This window comes from Mixophyes fleayi, chromosome 11 (genome assembly GCF_038048845.1).
Source record: "Mixophyes fleayi isolate aMixFle1 chromosome 11, aMixFle1.hap1, whole genome shotgun sequence".
Lineage (NCBI taxonomy): Eukaryota > Metazoa > Chordata > Amphibia > Anura > Limnodynastidae > Mixophyes > Mixophyes fleayi.
This window is the reverse complement of record NC_134412.1, coordinates 97,671,946-97,694,962: the sequence shown is the minus strand read 5'-3', so window position 1 is coordinate 97,694,962 and position 23,017 is coordinate 97,671,946. Positions and strand designations below refer to the sequence as shown.

The 23,017-nt window shown below is 49.2% G+C and overlaps 1 protein-coding gene across 2 annotated transcripts in view; it reads left to right on the top strand.

Moving 5' to 3' along the window:
• The first annotated feature begins 256 nt into the window (after positions 1-256).
• The window catches only part of ZBTB44 (zinc finger and BTB domain containing 44), a 40,813-nt gene continuing 18,052 nt past the window's right edge, over positions 257-23,017 (top strand). For both annotated transcript variants that reach the window (XM_075190559.1, XM_075190560.1), the window contains exons 1-2: positions 257-564; positions 21,636-22,700. In XM_075190559.1, coding sequence (XP_075046660.1) covers positions 21,698-22,700 — 1,003 coding nt within the window. In that variant the 5' untranslated portion in view covers positions 257-564; positions 21,636-21,697. The remainder of the gene's footprint in view (positions 565-21,635; positions 22,701-23,017) is intronic.

The window sequence follows — 23,017 nt, the reverse complement described above, 5'->3', positions numbered from 1 at the left end:
AATATATATATATATATATATATATATATATATATAGGGGTACAGTATAATATATATATGGGGGTACACTGTGTATATATAGTTACACTGTATAATATATATATATAGGGGTACAGTATAATATATATATGGGGGTACACTGTGTATATATAGTTACACTTACAAGCACGGGGCTGAATGCTGTATCCAGGCAACCAGGAGCCAGACAGCCCCGCCCCCCGCGCCGCGTCACACCGCTCGCCCCTCCGCCGCACGGTATTGTGGGACACAAACAAACTGATGCGTTCTACTCCCCTTCGCCCCCCACCACAGAGAAGTGGAAGATTCCGAGCGCCTGGGCCTGCGAGGCGGCCGCTCAGCCACACGTAGGCAGAGTCTGCCGGTCGGCGGCGCGCACCAACTGCGCAGCGCCAGAGGGGGGGACCGGGAAGAGGGGGGAGGGAGGCACTCCGGCGCTGGAGGGTCCGGCACTGGGGACGGCATACGCGGGAGTCGGCGGCTGAGGCCTGTGAGACTGAGAGTGCGCTGGACGCCTTGTAGGCCGCACCGAGACTAAGCTGGCAGGTGAGCTGTGTACCGAGTCTACTGGGCCGTGTTTCCCGCCTGTCGGGGGGAGGGGTTATATCGTCTGCCCCCTCCCCTTTGTGTCCCGGGGCCCCAGGGAAAGGGGCCCCTCTATGAATGATGCAGTGTTACCTGGAGCACCACCTACATATAACACACAGGTCACCATGTGACACCGCTGTCCGTACATGTCATATATCATACATGTCATATCACTGTACAGCAACATGTCATAGTCATATGGAGGGCCCCTCACTCTCCACCAGGTGCAGAACCTAATACAGCCCCCCACCTACCTAACTGCTCACTTACTCCCCCTTCAACAGGACCCCTACCACCCAGACTCTGCCCCCTCACCTGCCTATAGGTGCAGCCCCTCCAACAGGACCCCTACCACCCAGACTCTGCCTCCTCACCTGCCTATAGGTGCAGCTCCTCCAACAGGACCCCTACCACCCAGACTCTACCTCCTCACCTGCCTATAGGTGCAGCCCCTCCAACAGGACCCCTACCACCCAGACTCTGCCCCCTCACCTGCCTATAGGTGCAGCCCCTCCAACAGGACCCCTACCACCCAGACTCTGCCTCCTCACCTGCCTATAGGTGCAGCCCCTCTAACAGGACCCCTACCACCCAGACTCTACCTCCTCACCTGCCTATAGGTGCAGCCCCTCCAACAGGACCCCTACCACCCAGACTCTACCTCCTCACCTGCCTATAGGTGCAGCCCCTCCAACAGGACCCCTACCACCCCGACTCTACCTCCTCACCTGCCTATAGGTGCAGCCCCTCCAACAGGACCCCTACCACCCAGACTCTACCTCCTCACCTGCCTATAGGTGCAGCCCCTCTAACAGGACCCCTACCACCCAGACTCTACCTCCTCACCTGCCTATAGGTGCAGACCCTCCAACAGGACCCCTACCACCCAGGCTCTGCCTCCTCACCTGCCTATAGGTGCAGCCCCTCCAACAGGACCCCTACCACCCAGGCTCTGCCTCCTCACCTGCCTATAGGTGCAGCCCCTCTAACAGGACCCCTACCACCCAGACTCTACCTCCTCACCTGCCTATAGGTGCAGCCCCTCCAACAGGACCCCTACCACCCAGGCTCTGCCTCCTCACCTGCCTATAGGTGCAGCCCCTCCAACAGGACCCCTACCACCCAGACTCTACCTCCTCACCTGCCTATAGGTGCAGCCCCTCCAACAGGACCCCTACCACCCAGACTCTGCCCCCTCACCTGCCTATAGGTGCAGCCCCTCCAACAGGACCCCTACCACCCAGACTCTACCTCCTCACCTGCCTATAGGTGCAGCCCCTCCAACAGGACCCCTACCACCCAGACTCTACCTCCTCACCTGCCTATAGGTGCAGCCCCTCCAACAGGACCCCTACCACCCAGACTCTACCTCCTTACCTGCCTATAGGTGCAGCCCCTCCAACAGGACCCCTACCACCCAGACTCTGCCTCCTCACCTGCCTATAGGTGCAGCTCCTCCAACAGGACCCCTACCACCCAGACTCTACCTCCTCACCTGCCTATAGGTGCAGCCCCTCCAACAGGACCCCTACCACCCAGACTCTACCTCCTCACCTGCCTATAGGTGCAGCCCCTCCAACAGGACCCCTACCACCCAGACTCTGCCTCCTTACCTGCCTATAGGTGCAGCCCCTCCAACAGGACCCCTACCACCCCGACTCTACCTCCTCACCTGCCTATAGGTGCAGCCCCTCCAACAGGACCCCTACCACCCAGACTCTGCCTCCTTACCTGCCTATAGGTGCAGCCCCTCCAACAGGACCCCTACCACCCAGACTCTACCTCCTCACCTGCCTATAGGTGCAGCCCCTCCAACAGGACCCCTACCACCCAGACTCTACCTCCTCACCTGCCTATAGGTGCAGCCCCTCCAACAGGACCCCTACCACCCAGACTCTGCCTCCTTACCTGCCACCAGGTGCAGCCCCTCCAACAGGACCCCTACCACCCAGACTCTGCCTCCTTACCTGCCACCAGGTGCAGCCCCTCCAACAGGACCCCTACCAACCAGACTCTACCTCCTCACCTGCCTATAGGTGCAGACCCTCCAACAGGACCCCTACCACCCAGACTCTACCTCCTCACCTGCCTATAGGTGCAGCCCCTCCAACAGGACCCCTACCACCCAGACTCTACCTCCTCACCTGCCTATAGGTGCAGACCCTCCAACAGGACCCCTACCACCCAGACTCTGCCTCCTTACCTGCCACCAGGTGCAGCCCCTCCAACAGGACCCCTACCAACCAGACTCTACCTCCTCACCTGCCTATAGGTGCAGACCCTCCAACAGGACCCCTACCACCCAGACTCTACCTCCTCACCTGCCTATAGGTGCAGCCCCTCCAACAGGACCCCTACCACCCAGACTCTACCTCCTCACCTGCCTATAGGTGCAGCCCCTCCAACAGGACCCCTACCACCCAGGCTCTGCCGCCTCACCTGCCTATAGGTGCAGCCCCTCCAACAGGACCCCTACCACCCAGACTCTACCTCCTCACCTGCCTATAGGTGCAGCCCCTCCAACAGGACCCCTACCACCCAGACTCTGCCTCCTTACCTGCCACCAGGTGTAGACCCTCCAACAGGACCCCTACCACCCAGACTCTACCTCCTCACCTGCCTATAGGTGCAGACCCTCCAACAGGACCCCTACCACCCAGACTCTGCCTCCTTACCTGTCTATAGGTGCAGCCCCTCCAACAGGACCCCTACCACCCAGACTCTACCTCCTCACCTGCCTATAGGTGCAGCCCCTCCAACAGGACCCTTACCACCCCGACTCTACCTCCTCACCTGCCTATAGGTGCAGCCCCTCCAACAGGACCCCTACCACCCAGACTCTACCTCCTCACCTGCCTATAGGTGCAGACCCTCCAACAGGACCCCTACCACCCAGACTCTGCCTCCTTACCTGCCACCAGGTGCAGCCCCTCCAACAGGACCCCTACCAACCAGACTCTACCTCCTCACCTGCCTATAGGTGCAGACCCTCCAACAGGACCCCTACCACCCAGACTCTACCTCCTCACCTGCCTATAGGTGCAGCCCCTCCAACAGGACCCCTACCACCCAGACTCTACCTCCTCACCTGCCTATAGGTGCAGCCCCTCCAGCAGGACCCCTACCACCCCGACTCTACCTCCTCACCTGCCTATAGGTGCAGCCCCTCCAACAGGACCCCTACCACCCAGACTCTACCTCCTCACCTGCCTATAGGTGCAGCCCCTCCAACAGGACCCCTACCACCCAGACTCTACCTCCTCACCTGCCTATAGGTGCAGCCCCTCCAACAGGACCCCTACCACCCAGACTCTACCTCCTCACCTGCCTATAGGTGCAGCCCCTCCAACAGGACCCCTACCACCCAGACTCTACCTCCTCACCTGCCTATAGGTGCAGCCCCTCCAACAGGACCCCTACCACCCAGACTCTACCTCCTCACCTGCCTATAGGTGCAGCCCCTCCAACAGGACCCCTACCACCCCGACTCTACCTCCTTACCTGCCACCAGGTGCAGACCCTCCAACAGGACCCCTACCACCCAGACTCTACCTCCTCACCTGCCTATAGGTGCAGCCCCTCCAACAGGACCCCTACCACCCAGACTCTGCCTCCTTACCTGCCACCAGGTGTAGACCCTCCAACAGGACCCCTACCACCCAGACTCTACCTCCTCACCTGCCTATAGGTGCAGACCCTCCAACAGGACCCCTACCACCCAGACTCTGCCTCCTTACCTGTCTATAGGTGCAGCCCCTCCAACAGGACCCCTACCACCCAGACTCTACCTCCTCACCTGCCTATAGGTGCAGCCCCTCCAACAGGACCCTTACCACCCCGACTCTACCTCCTCACCTGCCTATAGGTGCAGACCCTCCAACAGGACCCCTACCACCCAGACTCTACCTCCTCACCTGCCTATAGGTGCAGCCCCTCCAACAGGACCCCGACCACCCCGACTCTACCTCCTCACCTGCCTATAGGTGCAGCCCCTCCAACAGGACCCCTACCACCCAGACTCTACCTCCTCACCTGCCTATAGGTGCAGCCCCTCCAACAGGACCCCTACCACCCCGACTCTACCTCCTCACCTGCCTATAGGTGCAGACCCTCCAACAGGACCCCTACCACCCAGACTCTACCTCCTCACCTGCCTATAGGTGCAGACCCTCCAACAGGACCCCTACCACCCAGACTCTGCCTCCTTACCTGCCACCAGGTGCAGACCCTCCAACAGGACCCCTACCACCCAGACTCTACCTCCTCACCTGCCTATAGGTGCAGACCCTCCAACAGGACCCCTACCACCCAGACTCTACCTCCTCACCTGCCTATAGGTGCAGCCCCTCCAACAGGACCCCTACCACCCATACTCTGCCTCCTTACCTGCCTATAGGTGCAGACCCTCCAACAGGACCCCTACCACCCAGACTCTACCTCCTCACCTGCCTATAGGTGCAGACCCTCCAACAGGACCCCTACCACCCAGACTCTGCCTCCTTACCTGCCACCAGGTGCAGACCCTCCAACAGGACCCCTACCACCCAGACTCTACCTCCTCACCTGCCTATAGGTGCAGACCCTCCAACAGGACCCCTACCACCCAGACTCTGCCCCCTCACCTGCCTATAGGTGCAGACCCTCCAACAGGACCCCTACCACCCAGGCTCTGCCTCCTCACCTGCCACTAGGTGCAGACCCTCCAGCAGGACCCCTACCACCCAGACTCTACCTCCTCACCTGCCACTAGGTGCAGCCCCTCCAACAGGACCCCTACCACCCAGACTCTACCTCCTCACCTGCCTATAGGTGCAGCCCCTCCAACAGGACCCCTACCACCCAGACTCTACCTCCTCACCTGCCTATAGGTGCAGCCCCTCCAACAGGACCCCTACCACCCAGGCTCTGCCCCCTCACCTGCCTATAGGTGCAGACCCTCCAACAGGACTCCTACCACCCAGGCTCTGCCTCCTCACCTGCCACTAGGTGCAGACCCTCCAGCAGGACCCCTACCACCTAGTGCTCTGCCCCCTCACCGTGCAGACCCTCCAGCAGGACCCCTACCACCTAGTGCTCTGCCCCCTCACCTGCCTATAGGTGCAGACCCTCCAGCAGGACCCCTACCACCCAGACTCTACCTCCTCACCTGCCTATAGGTGCAGCCCCTCCAACAGGACCCCTACCACCCCGACTCTACCTCCTCACCTGCCTATAGGTGCAGCCCCTCCAACAGGACCCCTACCACCCAGACTCTACCTCCTCACCTGCCTATAGGTGCAGCCCCTCCAACAGGACCCCTACCACCCAGACTCTGCCTCCTTACCTGCCACCAGGTGCAGCCCCTCCAACAGGACCCCTACCACCCAGACTCTGCCTCCTTACCTGCCACCAGGTGCAGCCCCTCCAACAGGACCCCTACCAACCAGACTCTACCTCCTCACCTGCCTATAGGTGCAGACCCTCCAACAGGACCCCTACCACCCAGACTCTACCTCCTCACCTGCCTATAGGTGCAGCCCCTCCAACAGGACCCCTACCACCCAGACTCTACCTCCTCACCTGCCTATAGGTGCAGCCCCTCCAGCAGGACCCCTACCACCCCGACTCTACCTCCTCACCTGCCTATAGGTGCAGCCCCTCCAACAGGACCCCTACCACCCAGACTCTACCTCCTCACCTGCCTATAGGTGCAGCCCCTCCAACAGGACCCCTACCACCCAGACTCTACCTCCTCACCTGCCTATAGGTGCAGCCCCTCCAACAGGACCCCTACCACCCAGACTCTACCTCCTCACCTGCCTATAGGTGCAGCCCCTCCAACAGGACCCCTACCACCCAGACTCTACCTCCTCACCTGCCTATAGGTGCAGACCCTCCAACAGGACCCCGACCACCCCGACTCTACCTCCTCACCTGCCTATAGGTGCAGCTCCTCCAACAGGACCCCTACCACCCCGACTCTACCTCCTTACCTGCCACCAGGTGCAGACCCTCCAACAGGACCCCTACCACCCAGACTCTACCTCCTCACCTGCCTATAGGTGCAGCCCCTCCAACAGGACCCCTACCACCCAGACTCTGCCTCCTTACCTGCCACCAGGTGTAGACCCTCCAACAGGACCCCTACCACCCAGACTCTACCTCCTCACCTGCCTATAGGTGCAGACCCTCCAACAGGACCCCTACCACCCAGACTCTGCCTCCTTACCTGTCTATAGGTGCAGCCCCTCCAACAGGACCCCTACCACCCAGACTCTACCTCCTCACCTGCCTATAGGTGCAGCCCCTCCAACAGGACCCTTACCACCCCGACTCTACCTCCTCACCTGCCTATAGGTGCAGACCCTCCAACAGGACCCCTACCACCCAGACTCTACCTCCTCACCTGCCTATAGGTGCAGCCCCTCCAACAGGACCCCGACCACCCCGACTCTACCTCCTCACCTGCCTATAGGTGCAGCCCCTCCAACAGGACCCCTACCACCCAGACTCTACCTCCTCACCTGCCTATAGGTGCAGACCCTCCAGCAGGACCCCTACCACCCAGACTCTACCTCCTCACCTGCCTATAGGTGCAGACCCTCCAACAGGACCCCTTCCACCTAGTGCTCTGCCCCCTCACCTGCCACTAGGTGCAGACCCTTCAGCAGGACCCCTACCACCCAGACTCTGCCCCTCACCTGCCTATAGGTGCAGACCCTCCAGCAGGGCCCCTACCACCCAGACTCTGCCTCCTCACCTGCCTATAGGTGCAGACCCTCCAGCAGGACCCCTACCACCTAGTGCTCTGCCCCCTCACCTGCCTATAGGTGCAGACCCTCCAGCAGGACCCCTACCACCTAGTGCTTTCTGTACTCTGCTTCCAATCTTCTCACCTATAGGTCCCCAACCACCATGTGCTCTGCTCCTAATCTTACAAACCCTCCAACATGACCATGCCAGTTACAGACCCTTTGATATGTCCACTATCTCCCAGTGCTTTGCTTCCAAACTTACAGGCCCTCCAACAGGTCTTCTATCACCTGTTGCACTTCTCCCTAACTCTTCATATACAGACCTTCCAACATTTCCTCTAACACCATGTTTTCGAGTTTCAATCTTCCCACATACAACCCCTCCAACAGGACGCCTACCACCTTATGACCTGCTCCTGCTCGCCCACCTATAGACCCTCCAACAGGACGCCCACCTTTCTGTACTGTGCTCCCGATCTTCCCACCTACAGATCCCCAACCACCATGTGCTCTGCTCCTGATCTTACCACTTGCAGATCCTCCTACAAGATCCCTACCAGCCGGTGCTCTGCACCTGAACTTCCCACCTACAGACCCTTCGATAGAATTCTTACCACTCGTTGCTCTGCTCCCAAACTTTCCACTTCACACCCTCCAATAGAATCTTTACCACCTCTGCTCCCGACTACATATCACACCCTTATACCAATACAAAATATCCTGCTTCCAAACTTCCCAACATGACCCTTTACACCTGTTACAAGGTTCTCTGCTCCCAAACTTTCCATTTAATTTACCTTGGCTGCTACCTGGGCTGAATTAATTGACGAGAATGTGGGTTTTCAGTGAATTCAGCCCAGGTTACTGCCATAGTAAGTGGGGCAGTTGAGAGCTGAACATTTTGTATCAAGTTGAAGGGGGGTGTTTGACCGTGTTCAAGTTTACTCTCTGGAAAAAGTACATTAAATTGTATTGTTTCAATAATGTGACATTCTCTTTATAATGTTAATATTCAGCTGTGTTTTGAACAAATGCATGTGTGTCTGTAGATATACTCACAGTTTTAGCATCTATAGTTAGAATATATATTTAATCTACCCTGGAAGATGCAAGGGCCAAAAATGTTATATCCGCTATTCTTGATGGTCATTGAGAATGTTACCTGGAATTGCTAATTATCTAGATCCAGCTTATTTTTTTAAGCAAACAAATTATATTCTTTTCCTTTTGTTATAGTAATTTTCTATAACTTTGTTTTGACATATTGTAAGGAATTGTTTTTAAATTTTTTTTTATTGCTCCTCTCACTTAAACATATTTGAAGTCGACTTGTCCTCTACTCATTCATAACAGCCATTTTACTTTATTTTAAGTCAATAAGTGATCAAAAAGTACCTTCTACAGTTGTATGTATGTTTATTAGTTTGGACCCTGAATAACGAACGGCACTATCATTTTATGCAGCGGATATGTAAACGCATATTATATATTTATAATTTATTTATAAGGCACTACTACAGTTCAGCAGTGCATGAAATATACAGTAGTACACAATACACACAGCACTGATTAATAATGTATTTTGTAATGTGTTATGAATCTTAACATCTACTATATAACAGACTGCACACAGATAACTTGGTAATGCAGATCAAGTTATTTATAGGGCAGAAAGTGAGTGATGGTAATGTCCGACATGAAGTCGGCCTGGGCTCTGGTAAACATGGCTGGGGAAGCCTCCTACAGGTACAGAGGGTGATGGAGAGCACGAGGAAGGAGGGCCCTGCTCCTGAGAGCTTACATCCTATGGGTACAGAGGGTGATGGAGAGCACGAGGAAGGAGGGCACTGCTCCTGAGAGCTTACATCCTACAGGTACAGAGGGTGATGGAGAGCACAAGGAAGGAGGGCACTGCTCCTGAGAGCTTACATCCTATGGGTACAGAGGGTGATGGAGAGCACGAGGAAGGAGGGCCCTGCTCCTGAGAGCTTACATCCTACAGGTACAGAGGGTGATGGAGAGCACGAGGAAGGAGGGCACTGCTCCTGAGAGCTTACATCCTACAGGTACAGAGGGTGATGGAGAGCACGAGGAAGGAGGGCACTGCTCCTGAGAGCTTACATCCTATGGGTACAGAGGGTGATGGAGAGCACAAGGAAGGAGGGCCCTGCTCCTGAGAGCTTCCATCCTACAGGAACAGAGGGTGATGGAGAGCACGAGGAAGGAGGGCCCTGCTCCTGAGAGCTTACATCCTACGGGTACAGAGGGTGATGGAGAGCACAAGGAAGGAGGGCCCTGCTCCTGAGAGCTTCCATCCTACAGGTACAGAGGGTGATGGAGAGCACGAGGAAGGAGGGCCCTGCTCCTGAGAGCTTCCATCCTACAGGTACAGAGGGTGATGGAGAGCACGAGGAAGGAGGGCCCTGCTCCTGAGAGCTTACATCCTACGGGTACAGAGGGTGATGGAGAGCATGAGGAAGGAGGGCCCTGCTCCTGAGAGCTTACATCCTACAGGTACAGAGGGTGATGGAGAGCATGAGGAAGGAGGGCCCTGCTCCTGAGAGCTTACATCCTAAAGGGAAGGAAAAGGCGCAAATGGGGTGGTACTGAGTTGGGGAAGTGGAGGTGGTACCAGAGTTACGAGTTAGGAGGAGGGCTGATGGGCTTGAATAAAGAAATGAATTTTAAGGGCATGTTTGAAACCTTGGAGAGTAGGCTAATCTGATATGGTGTGGGAGGTCGTTCCATAGGTGAGGAGCAGCCGAGCGAAGTCATGGAGGCTGGAGTGGGAAGTGGTAATCAGTGTAGTAGTGAGGCGGCGGTAGATGGCAGAACGGAGGGGCGGGAAGCCGCGTGGGTAGCGATGCGGTTGGAGATGTAGGGGGAGGATTGGTTAAAGGCTATGTAGGAGAGGGGGAAGAGTAAATGTAATTCTGTAGGACATAGGGAGCAAGTGTAGTGACTGGAAGAGAGATATAACAGTGATATTGCGGTGGGAGAGAAGCGTAAGGCGCGCAGCGGCACTGAGGATAGACTGAAGAGGGAAGGTGGGTAGGGCAGAGACGAGGAGGTTACAGTAATCAAGGTGAGAAATTACAAGGGAGTAAATAAGAATTTTGGTAACTTCCATGGTGAGAAAGAGATGGATCTTAGATATGTTTTGGAGGTGGATGCAGCAGGATTTGGAGAGGGACTGAATGTGAGGAGTGAAGGAGTTGGATACGTCGAGGATGATCCCCAGGCAATGATCTTGAGGGACAGAGGAGAGGGTGATGAGTCAAGGAGGGAGTGAGAAGAGAGAAAGGAGGTGAGATGGTTGTAAGCCAGCCGCCTGAGAAGGATGGAGATAAGATGGTGAATAGAAAGAGAGGCAGGGTCAAGGGTATGGGGAGATGAGAGCTTGTTTGTAGGAGGACGGGAGGTACCGGAGGAGAGGGATAGGTTGTGGAGAATGGCAAAGTGGGAGCAAGCCTTGAGAGAGGGAATTGGGGTCAAAGTGGCATGTCCCATCATGCCCAGCCAGCAGGAGAACCTGGTTTACTGATTCAGCCTTATTGCCCTCCTACTTGCACAGGATAGTATCCATGGAGCAGTTACATATGTAATACTGATGTATTAAGTGGTAATAATATATGCTTTGTTTTTTAAAGTTCTGATTTGCATCCTTTTGTTCTATTGTTGTAACTAAATACTGTCTTGCTGAAATACAAATGTCATTCAGTAATTACACAGAGATACAGAAATAATGTGTAAGAGATCACTTAATGCTATACAGCACCCTGCCAGTGGGTTTTGCATATGGGGTATATTCGTAAAACATTGTGTGGGCGGAACTAATGAGAATGCAGCCTTCTCTGGGAACCAGTGACATCACTCAGGTGCTCTATGTCCTGTATTCATTCACATTGATTTCTATTGAATTGACAGGTGCTCTTTAACTCTTTCCTACCCAGCGCCTAACTTATTTAATAAGTCCACCGTTCAAATATAGTCCTATCCTAACTTTGTAGATACACTTAGCAGAGTTATTTGACTAATATCTTCTCCGTAGATATGCAGACTGTCTGGTATATACAGTCCCATCATGCACATCAGAAACACAGAGACCTATAGATTTTTGTGCTTGTCTGTTGATGTTGGGGCCAGTATAGAGAGAGGGCTGCAGACAGTGGTTAGATATAAGATTGGGTTTATAGTGGAAATCCTCTTGTACATTTAGCCTATCAAAAACAGTCTACAAACGTGGATTTGTCATTGAAGTGATTGAGTTCAGGGCTTGTGGTTTCATTTTGATATAATATAAGACTAAGACCCCTTTATTAAAAATCTGTATTTCAAAAGATTACATCCTAATGTTCACCTGTGATGAATTGTTTGTTACTCTATAACCTGGAAGACAGATCTCAAATTCAGTTATTATATACAGTATTCTGCATATCAATAGTGAAACACTTTAAAATACATTTGTAGATATTATTTTGGTTTAATTTTTTTGTTTACTTCACAAATCCATATAGATGTCAGTATATGGTACATTATTCCATCCTTCCTTATAACTGTTAGGGGAATAGGTGCTTGCTTATAAATATATATTTGTCATTACCAGTTTATTGGTATGTGTGTTAATAGCTACATTATTATTGTTTTATTTTTCTCTCATAAAGCACCAACATATAATATTGCACTATAAATAGAGGTGATCATGGTACAAATAGATAACAGTAGTTAGAGGTGTCTATACACAAATGAGTTTACAATCTAAGAGGTAGGGGAACAATTGTAGCTGGTGGGTACAGTGGGTGTGGCTATTATCACCCACCATTTATAAAGCAGCCATTGGTGACTAGTGTTTCTGTGTAGCTACCAGTGGTGCGGTTCGGTTAGAATGAGGGGTGACAGTTAAATGTTAAAGCGCCTTGTACGCCTATCCAGAGGAGCGCTGACTTAAATGGCGGAATTGTGCAATTCTGCATGGACACGTGTGTGCCCACTATTTTGGGCATGCACAGTACAAAATTTTCAATTAATATGCTCTGCCAACTGACATAGTACCTGCTACACATCAGTCCCTTCGGGTTCAGCAGCTAATCTGAGCTAGTGATACAGTCGCTCTTCAGAACAAGTGCGATGACCCCTCGTTAGCACCTTTAATTTCCCACTGTGTTCACACATTACCTGTTTTATATTGTGAGATGATGATTATGTGGGAGGTAGAGTGCAGAGCGAACACTAACTGGCGGCCACATGCGCAATGCAGGTAGGCTTTTATCCTGGGTGTTAGTCAGAACTGCAAGAGAGGAACACTGAAATATATATATATATATATATATATATATATATATATATATATATATATATATATATATATATATATGTGTAATATATGTATGTCTGCATGACGTTAGCCGTTCTCAGAACAGGTATGAAATAGTCATTACTATTGATGAGGGAAAACCTCTCCTGAGCTGGCAGGATGTACTTGCCGTACAGTCACCTTAGTATGGTCATCTGTAAATTTGGACTTGTTCATCATATAATAATTGTAGCATTTTGCTGCAGTCAGAATTGAGCGTTGAGTAAGCTGTGGTCATGGCTGAATTCCAATCCTCGTGTATGGCGCTGTAACGGCACTTGGCAGACGCTTACTGTGACAGATACCCCAGATATACCTGACATTGCTGCTACGTCCTTAGCAGATGAGTCCTGTGCTTCAGTCTGGGGCATTTGATGGACTTCCACTGGGGGGGGGGGTCACTATGATCCCTGCTGGAAAGTGACAGGTTAGATGATTTGTTAGTCTCTGTAGTTGTGTAACCTTCAGTAAGAGCAGGCTGGTATATCTGCCCATGATTTACCTGTACGTAATTATAGTGCGGATGGTTCGTCACCATAGAAACAAACGAGGGCAGGTTAGGTGGGATACATTGATCTGCTGTCAGCTTCTGTGTTAAACACAAGTCACGGATTCTAATTAAATACTCCTCTGTATGCATGAATAATTGAGGACTGATTTTAATATGGATGTCAAGAAAATATCCCATAACATTAGGAGCTTGTTCCAACCTGCTGATAGCCTTAGTCCTGTCTTAGATGATATGAGCAGCCTTGGCAGCTGGGAAAGGGGGACCCAGCCAATGTATGTGGCACAGACTATTCAATCCAACAAAAAAAGAATTCTGTCTGACAGGCTGATATAGTTGTTACTTCTATTTAGATGAAGTTGAGCTTATTTTTTAGTTTTACCCCTGTAAGACTAGTCCTCAGCCATATATAGTCTGTTAATTGCTCATTCATATGTGACGAGCTGCTGTGCTCTTACAAGGATTTAGGTTCTGATCTAACATTGGATGGAAGTCCATTTATGCTACGTAACAACGCACTGCGCATGCACAAAAAGGTGCACCCACATGTTGGGTTACACGGCTCTTGCAGCCCTGGTGTCTGCAGCGGTGGATTCGGGGTGTTCAGGTGTAAGTGAGGTACCATAAACCCCATAGCGTCCTACTAGGAGGGAACAGTATATTTAGATTCACCATAAGCCGCGGTGCAAGATTGCATGTTGATGATGTTGTTGCTTCTTGTATTATTGTGCACCCCCCCATACATCCGTAACCATCACCAATGCTATGCAGCCTTGTCTGTTTGGTAATATATCTTGGGGCAAAGAGCAGGAGACCCCCTGATAAAGTGGAGACCAGCGCCAAGCTACGTGGGCAATGTGCAGCGTGGGGTCCCAGTGATACAATGTGAACCAGACCCAGCCGATTCCGCCCGGGGCTATAGCCTCCATGGGGGATGGGAGGGCCAGCCAAAGAAACCCACACCTTGATACCACCAGGCTCATGCTGAAAACTGTTGGAGCTCTTCCTGGCATCCCTGTGCTTTAGGTACCAGGGTAATAGTAATAAATAATCAGGGCCCTATCGTGGTAACTTTGCCATTCCTTTGATCACAGTTTAATCCATGTCCTTAATACCCTTCCACCATTATACTAATATGGTATGTAAAACACTAAGGGGTTAATAAATGTTTATTTAAATTCAGACCCCGTCAGGGTAAAACCAATTTTTTACATGCATTTTTTGTCATCATTATACAGTATACAAGGTGCAGTGTCCACCAGCACATTAGTGCACATCCATTCTGCTTGTGTGGAGCACAGAACTAGTCCTTGTTTCCTCCTGGTGTGAAACGGTGATGAGATTTATATAGTTTACTAGCTGAAGTACCCGGTGTTGCCTGGATTTAAATCATCAAGTTATTTATTAGTTGGATGTAACTGTCAACCTTTTAAAAATAATTAGCAGCTCTTCCACGACACCCGTGAGGTGGCTGCCTAGTGCTGATTTTGTTTATATTAATTGTCATCCAAATCCATCCAGTGAAAGGTCCAGATTAGACTCCCTGGGTCAAAGGTCTGCCCAGTGTATACCAGCGGGAGGTCTGACTAGGACCTTAACCCCCCGCTCCCCTAGTGTGTATTCTGGGATCCAATGTTACCAGTTTTTGAAGTTTTCACCCAAATCCATCCAGTGGAGGGTTCTGCCCAGCGCACACCAACGGGAGGTTCTCCATGGACCCTAACCCCCCTAGAACCTGGCCTGGATCCAACTGGACCACCTTGTGTTGGTTTTATCCCAATCGGTGCAGGGGTGTCCGAATGCTTAACTGGACAGACAGACAAACACCAATGATTTTTATATATGTAAGATTATAACTTATTTAGTATTTCTACCAGTGAGACACATTTAAATCATGTTTTTCCTGAATTTGTGACCTGTTAAAGACAACAGAGAAAGCTGCATGAAATGTAAATGAAATGATTTCCTAAGGATTAGTTCTGTCCCCCAGTATTATGATGTGTTCAGTGTTCTAAGTGCAACATGAGACACAACACAGGAAAGATGAATCAAACACGTATGTATACGCACAGTGAAATAGATATTTGTATGTAGAACGCCAACACCCTCTTGTGCGGTGCATGAAGGGGGTAACATTGTAGGACATGGTACTTACATGGGTGGTGAGGCCTAGGGCGAGCAGCGACAGACAAGGTAATAGTGTATTGTGCTGGAAGAGTTACTGGATATATTTATCTGGATGTTTGTGATATTATGAGATTGTAAAGGAGCCATGCTGAAAATAATTTTGAGGATTATTGTTAAAGTGGTGTAATATCTGGGGGTTGGTTATTTGTGATGTGTTCATTACTGATATAAGCATCCAGTGGTATTTAAACATTGTGCTGGCTGTTACCACCAGTGCACAGCATGCAGCTCATACCCCGTTGTGTTTCATAGGTGGGCTTTTACGCTGGGCATTTTCTTTGGATGCTTACTGCTCCATTTCACTGCGTATAAAGCAATTGTTCATCTCTGTGAAAACATATAATGGCCTGATCCATTAAGGCAAGCGAATAAAGGGGTAACTTTGGCAAAACCATGTTGCATTGGAGGGGAGGCAAATGTAAAATGTGGGGACATATTTATAGTTGTGTTAGGACATGTCCTGGATTAGCTTTAAATGTCCATATACAAATACCGCTATCAGGTATGTGTGTGCTACATGACAAAACGGCCAGTTTTTATCGTAAGTGCAAAGTAATGAACTAATCTGCACCCCTTGCTTTGTAACATGGTTTTGTCCAGGAAAAAACATACTATTTTTTTTTTGCCTTACTTTCCTTAATGAATCCACTCGGGGCTACCGAGAGCAGACACCAGCATTGTCCTGTATTTCTCATTCATATAAAAACCTCACTGAGATAGATGGACCTGCGTAGGGCTGCGCAGTATTTTTAATGAGTTTTCCCCGTATCGGTAGACATTCAGTTTTTCTATGGGTGTGAGATCAAAGCAGAGTCTCCCCTCATCACCAGCCAATCACATTGCATCTAGCGAGGGAAACTGCCTGTGATTGGCTCAGCAGCAATGTTGTCATCCTGCTGAAGAACTTGCGTCATCTCCTGTGTTTTAGATTTCTGGTTTTTATTCTATGGATTAGAAATAAACAGGATTTATAGAAGGTTATTTTGGTGACAGCAGATTTGGGGAGTTCTTCCTCACACATGTTGGGTTATTTCATGCATACATACAGGGATCACCACCCTCCCCCCAGGTATTTGGCAGAATATGTTATGTGAAAGTTTGCTCCAATTCCATCTAGTGGGTTTTGAAAGATCCATTACAATAAATATCAGATGATTACAGAGCATGTTACACCAGCTCCACGCTGTGCTTACGGCCACATTACAATCATATGTTACATGTTTTCCAGTGTGCTGAGTGATTTTCTTGCTGATGTGTCAGGGCACATTATAGATTCAGCATTTCAGTCAGTCTTTATACTTCAACTGTCTGCTTTGCAGACTTCATGTTGTATTTATCCAGCTGCCTTTTGAGACCACTCCAAAATTGTGGGCAGAATTAGATTTATTGCAGTTGTAGACAATACAGAATTAATTCCTGCATACAGTTTCCAAAGCTCTCTGGTTCATGAGCACCTTTGGGTGCTTGTAATGCAGGGTGTATTAGTGTCTACAGCACTTATCCTGTAAGTACTGTAGACACTTACTAGCATTTTACTTGCTAGATGTCTTAGATGCAGAAATGTGAACACTTTTACTCTTTAACTGTATAACTACACGGTTAAATATCAGCAGGTAATTCTGCATTGGGGATCATACACAGGGGCGTCTGCACTAATGTGAACATAGTAATTTTAGGGATCACCGCCTGTGTATTACAGATCTGCCCTATCCCATTGCTGAGAGCCGTCATGCTGCGCAGGGGCAGAGTTTCTTTCTTTCGCATCTTTGCACTCAGGTATAAGATGCAGGAAATACATTTATCCTGAAAGCTGGGTGATCGCTGTACATATACAGAGTACCTACAGTAATAATCTTATACTGTACTATATGGATGTAGTTATGGGGCCAGTAGCAATGGAGTTTCTGTGCGTTTAGTGCCGTATAACTTTACATGGGATACATTGTTTCCTTGTGACACGAGGACCATTCAGCTGAGAAAATTCCTTTATGCCTTCTATTAAATTGTCCCTGAGCATAATGACTTGTATGTCTGACAATGATTTTGCTGTCCAGAGTCCGGTATGGTGTAAGCCGGAAGCACTTGGGGCTGGTACACATGGTGGTTCGCTAGCAGCGTAGTGTACCGGGCCGTGGAATGTGACTGGCTGGAGGCTGTGTCTGGGCTGCTTCTTCTTGGAGGGTTATACAGATGTACGGATGAAAGCAGAGAGGGCACCTGTTTTTCTTTAACTTGCTATACATATGGATGCAGCATACATCCTCCCCAATGTGCCTCTCACTTAGTCGGCTGAACACACACTCTGCTATTTTTAGAAGCTACTTTTTAATGTTTGATTAGCCAAACAAAACTCTCCCCTTCTCCCCACTTAGGGGGAGATCTGTCTGTTCAAATCTACTCTCTTTGAGTGATTTTTATGGCGATTTGCAATTCATCTAATCTTCAAGGCAAATACCCATGTAAATCTCCACAGGTATCTACTACGCAGCGATTTGCAAATTCTATGGAAACCTCCATAAGTAGTCTGACTGGTTTCAGACAGACTGTTGTCTGTAACACAAGTGATGAGACTTCCCATGTACGCAGAGAGCCCATAGCTAGACATGAATGGGAAAATGCTCCATCAAATAAATAAAATATTAAGATAAAAGATGAAACACTCTTGTGGATCCTCCAAGTTCCAGCAAACCAGTGCCCGCTGAGACCATAATACTGTAGTGTTACATTGCTATTTATCTGATGTCATCAATCTCCGTGTCTGCTCAGCCAATCACAAGTGGCCAGCATGTAAACAATGTAAACATTCTTGTGATTGGCTGAGCTTTTATATTTCTGTAGGCAATTCACCTTAATGGTCATTCTGCATCTATTTACATCTATGCCAAAAACTCCTGAATTTAAAATAAATTGATTTATAATAGATTGTAGGTTGGAGAATAAATTAATGATTTATTTATGGCTATGTTGTGTCGAGTTTAATTTCTGAGCAAAATCGGGTGCAAATAACATACAATATAAGGCTCCCGGCAGTGATTCCCAACCAGCGTGTCAGCGCAATCAGGCGGCTTGGACGCAGGGATCCCCCTGCTAATGTGGAAACCAGGCTGGTGCTGTTTCCTGCTATATCACTTCAGTCTCAGGTCTCATTAAACCCGATAGAAGCAGTTACATTGTATGTGAACTGCATTTCAATAGGAAATGTAAACATTGTTCCAAATGTTTTCCAAACATACTATTTATTTGTCATTTTATGTACAATCTTTTATTGCTGTGTCATGTGTGCAGACAGGTGGAACCCTCACTGTGTCATGTACTTCAACATAATAAATAACAAATATTCAGAACTGGCAACTATTCCCATAGTAGCCGTATTTGGTAGAAAATTGCAGAATATTACAAATAACTTGGTGCTTGAAATTTCAGAAAATATATATTTGCATACTATAAAATGAGAAACAACTTGCCATAAAAAAGGAAATAGAAACACATATAATATTTATAATGGGAAGAAAATAATGCAGAAAGTTGGGGGACAAATGGAATACCAGTAATTACTGGTACAGAAGGTAGACACCCCTCTGCCACCATAGGATGGGATCAGAAGGGCAGCAAGATACATCAAGGACTAATAACTTCATTCTCTTTTTACTAAATATCCTTGTGGGAGTGTTATATGGCTGCTAAGTATCTCAGCGGACACAATCTCCCTCCATTTATATGGTGGCTGTGGGATTGTGCTGAGACAGGGGCGCTCCAATACCTCTCTGCTCACAGCATCATGTGTCATGTGATTAGTTGCAATGGTTGTCACATGACAATCTGTAAATCATTAATTTCAGCTTGAAGAAAACAAGGGAAACTGAACAAAACTGTGGATCTCCTTGCAGTAAAGCAAAGCGATTTGTGTTAAAACCAAACACATTGTTTTTTCCAGGAATTCCAGCTGCACATTTCCAGTCCATCCATCTCTCTTGGTCCATTGCAGTAGGTCTGACATTCAGCTTTCCTATATGTAGTGTTTACTGCCAGCGTGTATAACAGGCTGAATATGTCTAGGGCTCTTTCCAGTGGTTGTGTTTGCAATATCACTGGGAATCTTCCCTTTCTTTTCTTTTTAGCTTATTTGAAAAGCTAATGCAGACAAAGAATATGGGGCAGCACGGTGGCGTAGTGGTTAGCACTTCTGCCTCACAGCACTGGGGTCATGAGTTCAATTCCCGACCATGGCCTTATCTGTGAGGAGTTTGTATGTTCTCCCCGTGTTTGCGTGGGTTTCCTCCGGGTGCTCCGGTTTCCTCCCACACTCCAAAAAACATACTGGTAGTCTGTGTGTGCCTCTCTCTGTCTGTCTGTGTGTCTGTGTATGTTAGGGAATTTAGACTATAAGCTCCAATGGGGCAGGGACTGATGTGAGTGAGTTCTCTGTACAGCGCTGCGTAATTAGTGGTGCTATATAAATAAATGATGATGATGTTGAAGAATATAAAAGCATTATATTTCTGTGTATTAGTCAGAAAGTGACATGGAAGTCTCCCTCGCATTGATCTCTTCCAGTTTGTATTCGCTTAGGGAAAGGATTTTGAAACTGGATTGAGACGTCCATAAAATTCTGTATTTCCTGCATGCTTTCTATACCTGTAAAGACAGAGTGCCTCTCCAATAAATACCCTGGAGAGGACGAGATGATAAAATTAGGTAGGACGACTGTAAAAGGCTGTATTACTGGGCTAACTGGCATTCCAAGGGCATGACATTTACTTACAGCACAAGGGAGATGGCATGGAAAATAGTTGTGAAGACCCTTGAGATCTTCCAGAAGTGAGACGGTGTAAGGAGCGGTTCCTGGCACTCTGTGCAAGAATGAAGAGCTTTGTTTTGCCAACTGTGCACCTTGGTTTTTATTTTAAGCATAAAGAGGTTTTCCGTACTATGCTCTGCAAGCGCTCACACCACCACATAATGCAGACATAATGAGGACGGTGTTCTATTTTAAAGTAGATATCTCACACAGGCATGCTCCCAAATCCCTGGCCCTCTCCGGTCACCCCTGACTCACTCTGCATTAAAGGGATACCTGGTATTGTGGTGTATCCCCTCTCACACTCTAGTTGACTGGAGGAAACTCGCTCACTGCTGTAAAACAATTGCAGTAAGACCTCCCTGTTTACTGATGGTTGTAGCTGGGGGCTGTCGGGGGGGGGGGGGGGGGGAAACAGGAGACTAATAAGAATGAGCTATGTAGTACCTGTGGGCAGTACATGGTAAAGTAATAGCCCCCCGCTGTCCTTCCAATGCCCGGTGTTCTCCCACAAGTCTGCTCAGTGACTTGCAGTTAGTGGATGTCCTGCACACTGTATACTAACCTTATATAATAGGTGGTTCACAGTGCTCTTTGCTGCACCCTGCTTCCACATAGCAGGGAGCACACAGGGGGCAGCCGGAGGTGAGGACTAGGGGCAGTACATCCTTTATTTTGACATGTTTGTCAATAAACCCTGCTGATTTGCAAATTAACTTGAAATCCTTGTCTTTGCCTAAGCCAGTGATGGCTAACGTGTGACACTCCAGGTGTTGTGAAACTACAAGTCCCAGCATGCTCTACCAGCTATCATCTAGTTATCTACTGGCAAAGCATGCTGGGGCTTGTAGTTTCACAACACCTGGAGTGTCACAGGTTAGCCATCACTGGCCTAAGCGGTGCTGTGTATATCTGGATTGGTCAGACTGTTGCTGTCCAACTGTTACGCCATTACAAATTACATCACGTTGGGCATGCTGGGAGTTCTGGTTCTACAACAGACGGAAAGCCACATGTTGCCCAAGCAGCATTGTATATATCCAAGTAAGGCAACTTGCAGCTCTCCATCTGCTGTGGGACTACAAGTCCCAGCATACTGGAGAGGAAAGCCACAGGATGACTCTGTTCTATTGCAGTATACAGTGCTGCAGAGTCACCTTTTATTCATTTGTTTTTGTTGTGCTGGTAAAGAAAAGAACAAAACCAAATACACGCTTGTAATGCGCACACACATGTAATATGCATACAGTACAGTACGTTAAAGGCCCAGCTGAGCCCATACATTGCCACATGAGCTTGTAAGGTCACTTACATGTAAACTGACCACTCAAAATAATATTTCAGTGATGTGTGTCGTTGTGTATCTGTAATACCAAGTCCTTATTTATAAGCTTTGTAACAAGCAAATGATCCAGGAATCTGTCATAATTGTTGGTTTCTTTATTCTAGATTCCGAGCTATTGCACCTGTTTCTGAAAAGGAGAAAAAAACATCTCTCCAAAAGCTCCAGGATGGGGGTTAAGACATTTACTCACAGCTCCCCGGCACACAGCCAGGAGATGTTGGGGAAGTTGAACATGTTACGTAATGATGGGCACTTCTGTGACATCACAATACGGGTCCAGGATAAGATCTTCCGAGCGCACAAGGTGGTCCTGGCAGCATGCAGCGAATTCTTCCGTACCAAGCTGGTGGGTCAGGCTGAAGAGAGTGCTCAGTGTGTCCTAGACCTGCATCACGTCACCGTGACCGGATTCATCCCTCTCCTGGAGTATGCCTACACTGCAACCTTATCTATCAACACCGAAAACATTATTGATGTATTGGCTGCTGCAAGCTATATGCAGATGTTCAGTGTGGCGAGCACCTGCTCAGAGTTCATGAAGTCCAGCATTTTATGGAACACACAGCAAGAGAAGGTGCTGGACACTGGGCAGGAGAACCCAGGTAACTGCAACAACTTCCGAGATGGTAGCCTCTCTCCAGTGTCCTCGGAGTGCAGCGTGGTGGAGAGGACCATTCCCATTTGTCGGGAGTCCCGACGCAAACGCAAAAGCTACATTGTCATGTCACCAGAGAGCCCATTAAAGTGCAGCACACAGACAAGCTCTCCGCAAGTGCTAAACCCCACACCTTCTTATACCGAGACAAGGAACCAGCCTGTGGACTCGTCTCATGCCTTCCCATGGACTTTCCCCTTTGGCATCGATCGAAGGATACAGTCCGACAAGGTGAAGCAGATAGAGTCCAGAACATTAGAACTTCCTGGTCCTTCTGAAGTTGCCAGGAGGGTAACAGATTATGTGCCATGTGAAAGCACTAAAGTCAACTCTCCCTTGGTGATGGAAGATGACGTTCGAGTCAAGGTAGAAAGATTGAGTGATGAGGAGGTGCACGAGGAGGTGTCTCAGCCGGTCAGTGCATCTCAGAGTTCAATGAGCGATCAGCAGACCGTACCTGGGAGTGAACAAGTACAAGAGGATCTATTGATTAGTCCACAGTCGTCTTCCATAGGTGAGCACTACCTGTAATTCTGTACTTTCCCCTAGTGGAGAAGTCTAAAGATATCTACCGATTCGTAGAACTATTCTTTGCTATGGGAAAAACCCTTAGAATGTTTCACTGCATTGTTGGAGGTCCCATGTCGGGCTGGGAGTAGCCACCTTCTAGTTATATACCCCTTATGATGGCAGTGGCTGGCTCCTATGGGCAGAGTATGCTGCTGCATGAAGAACGGGGGCTCTCCACTTCTGGTCATAGATCATAGAGGCCACGAGGAGATCGTCTGATGAACCATAAGGCCTGGTGAGTGCGCAGTGTTTAAGGCATCC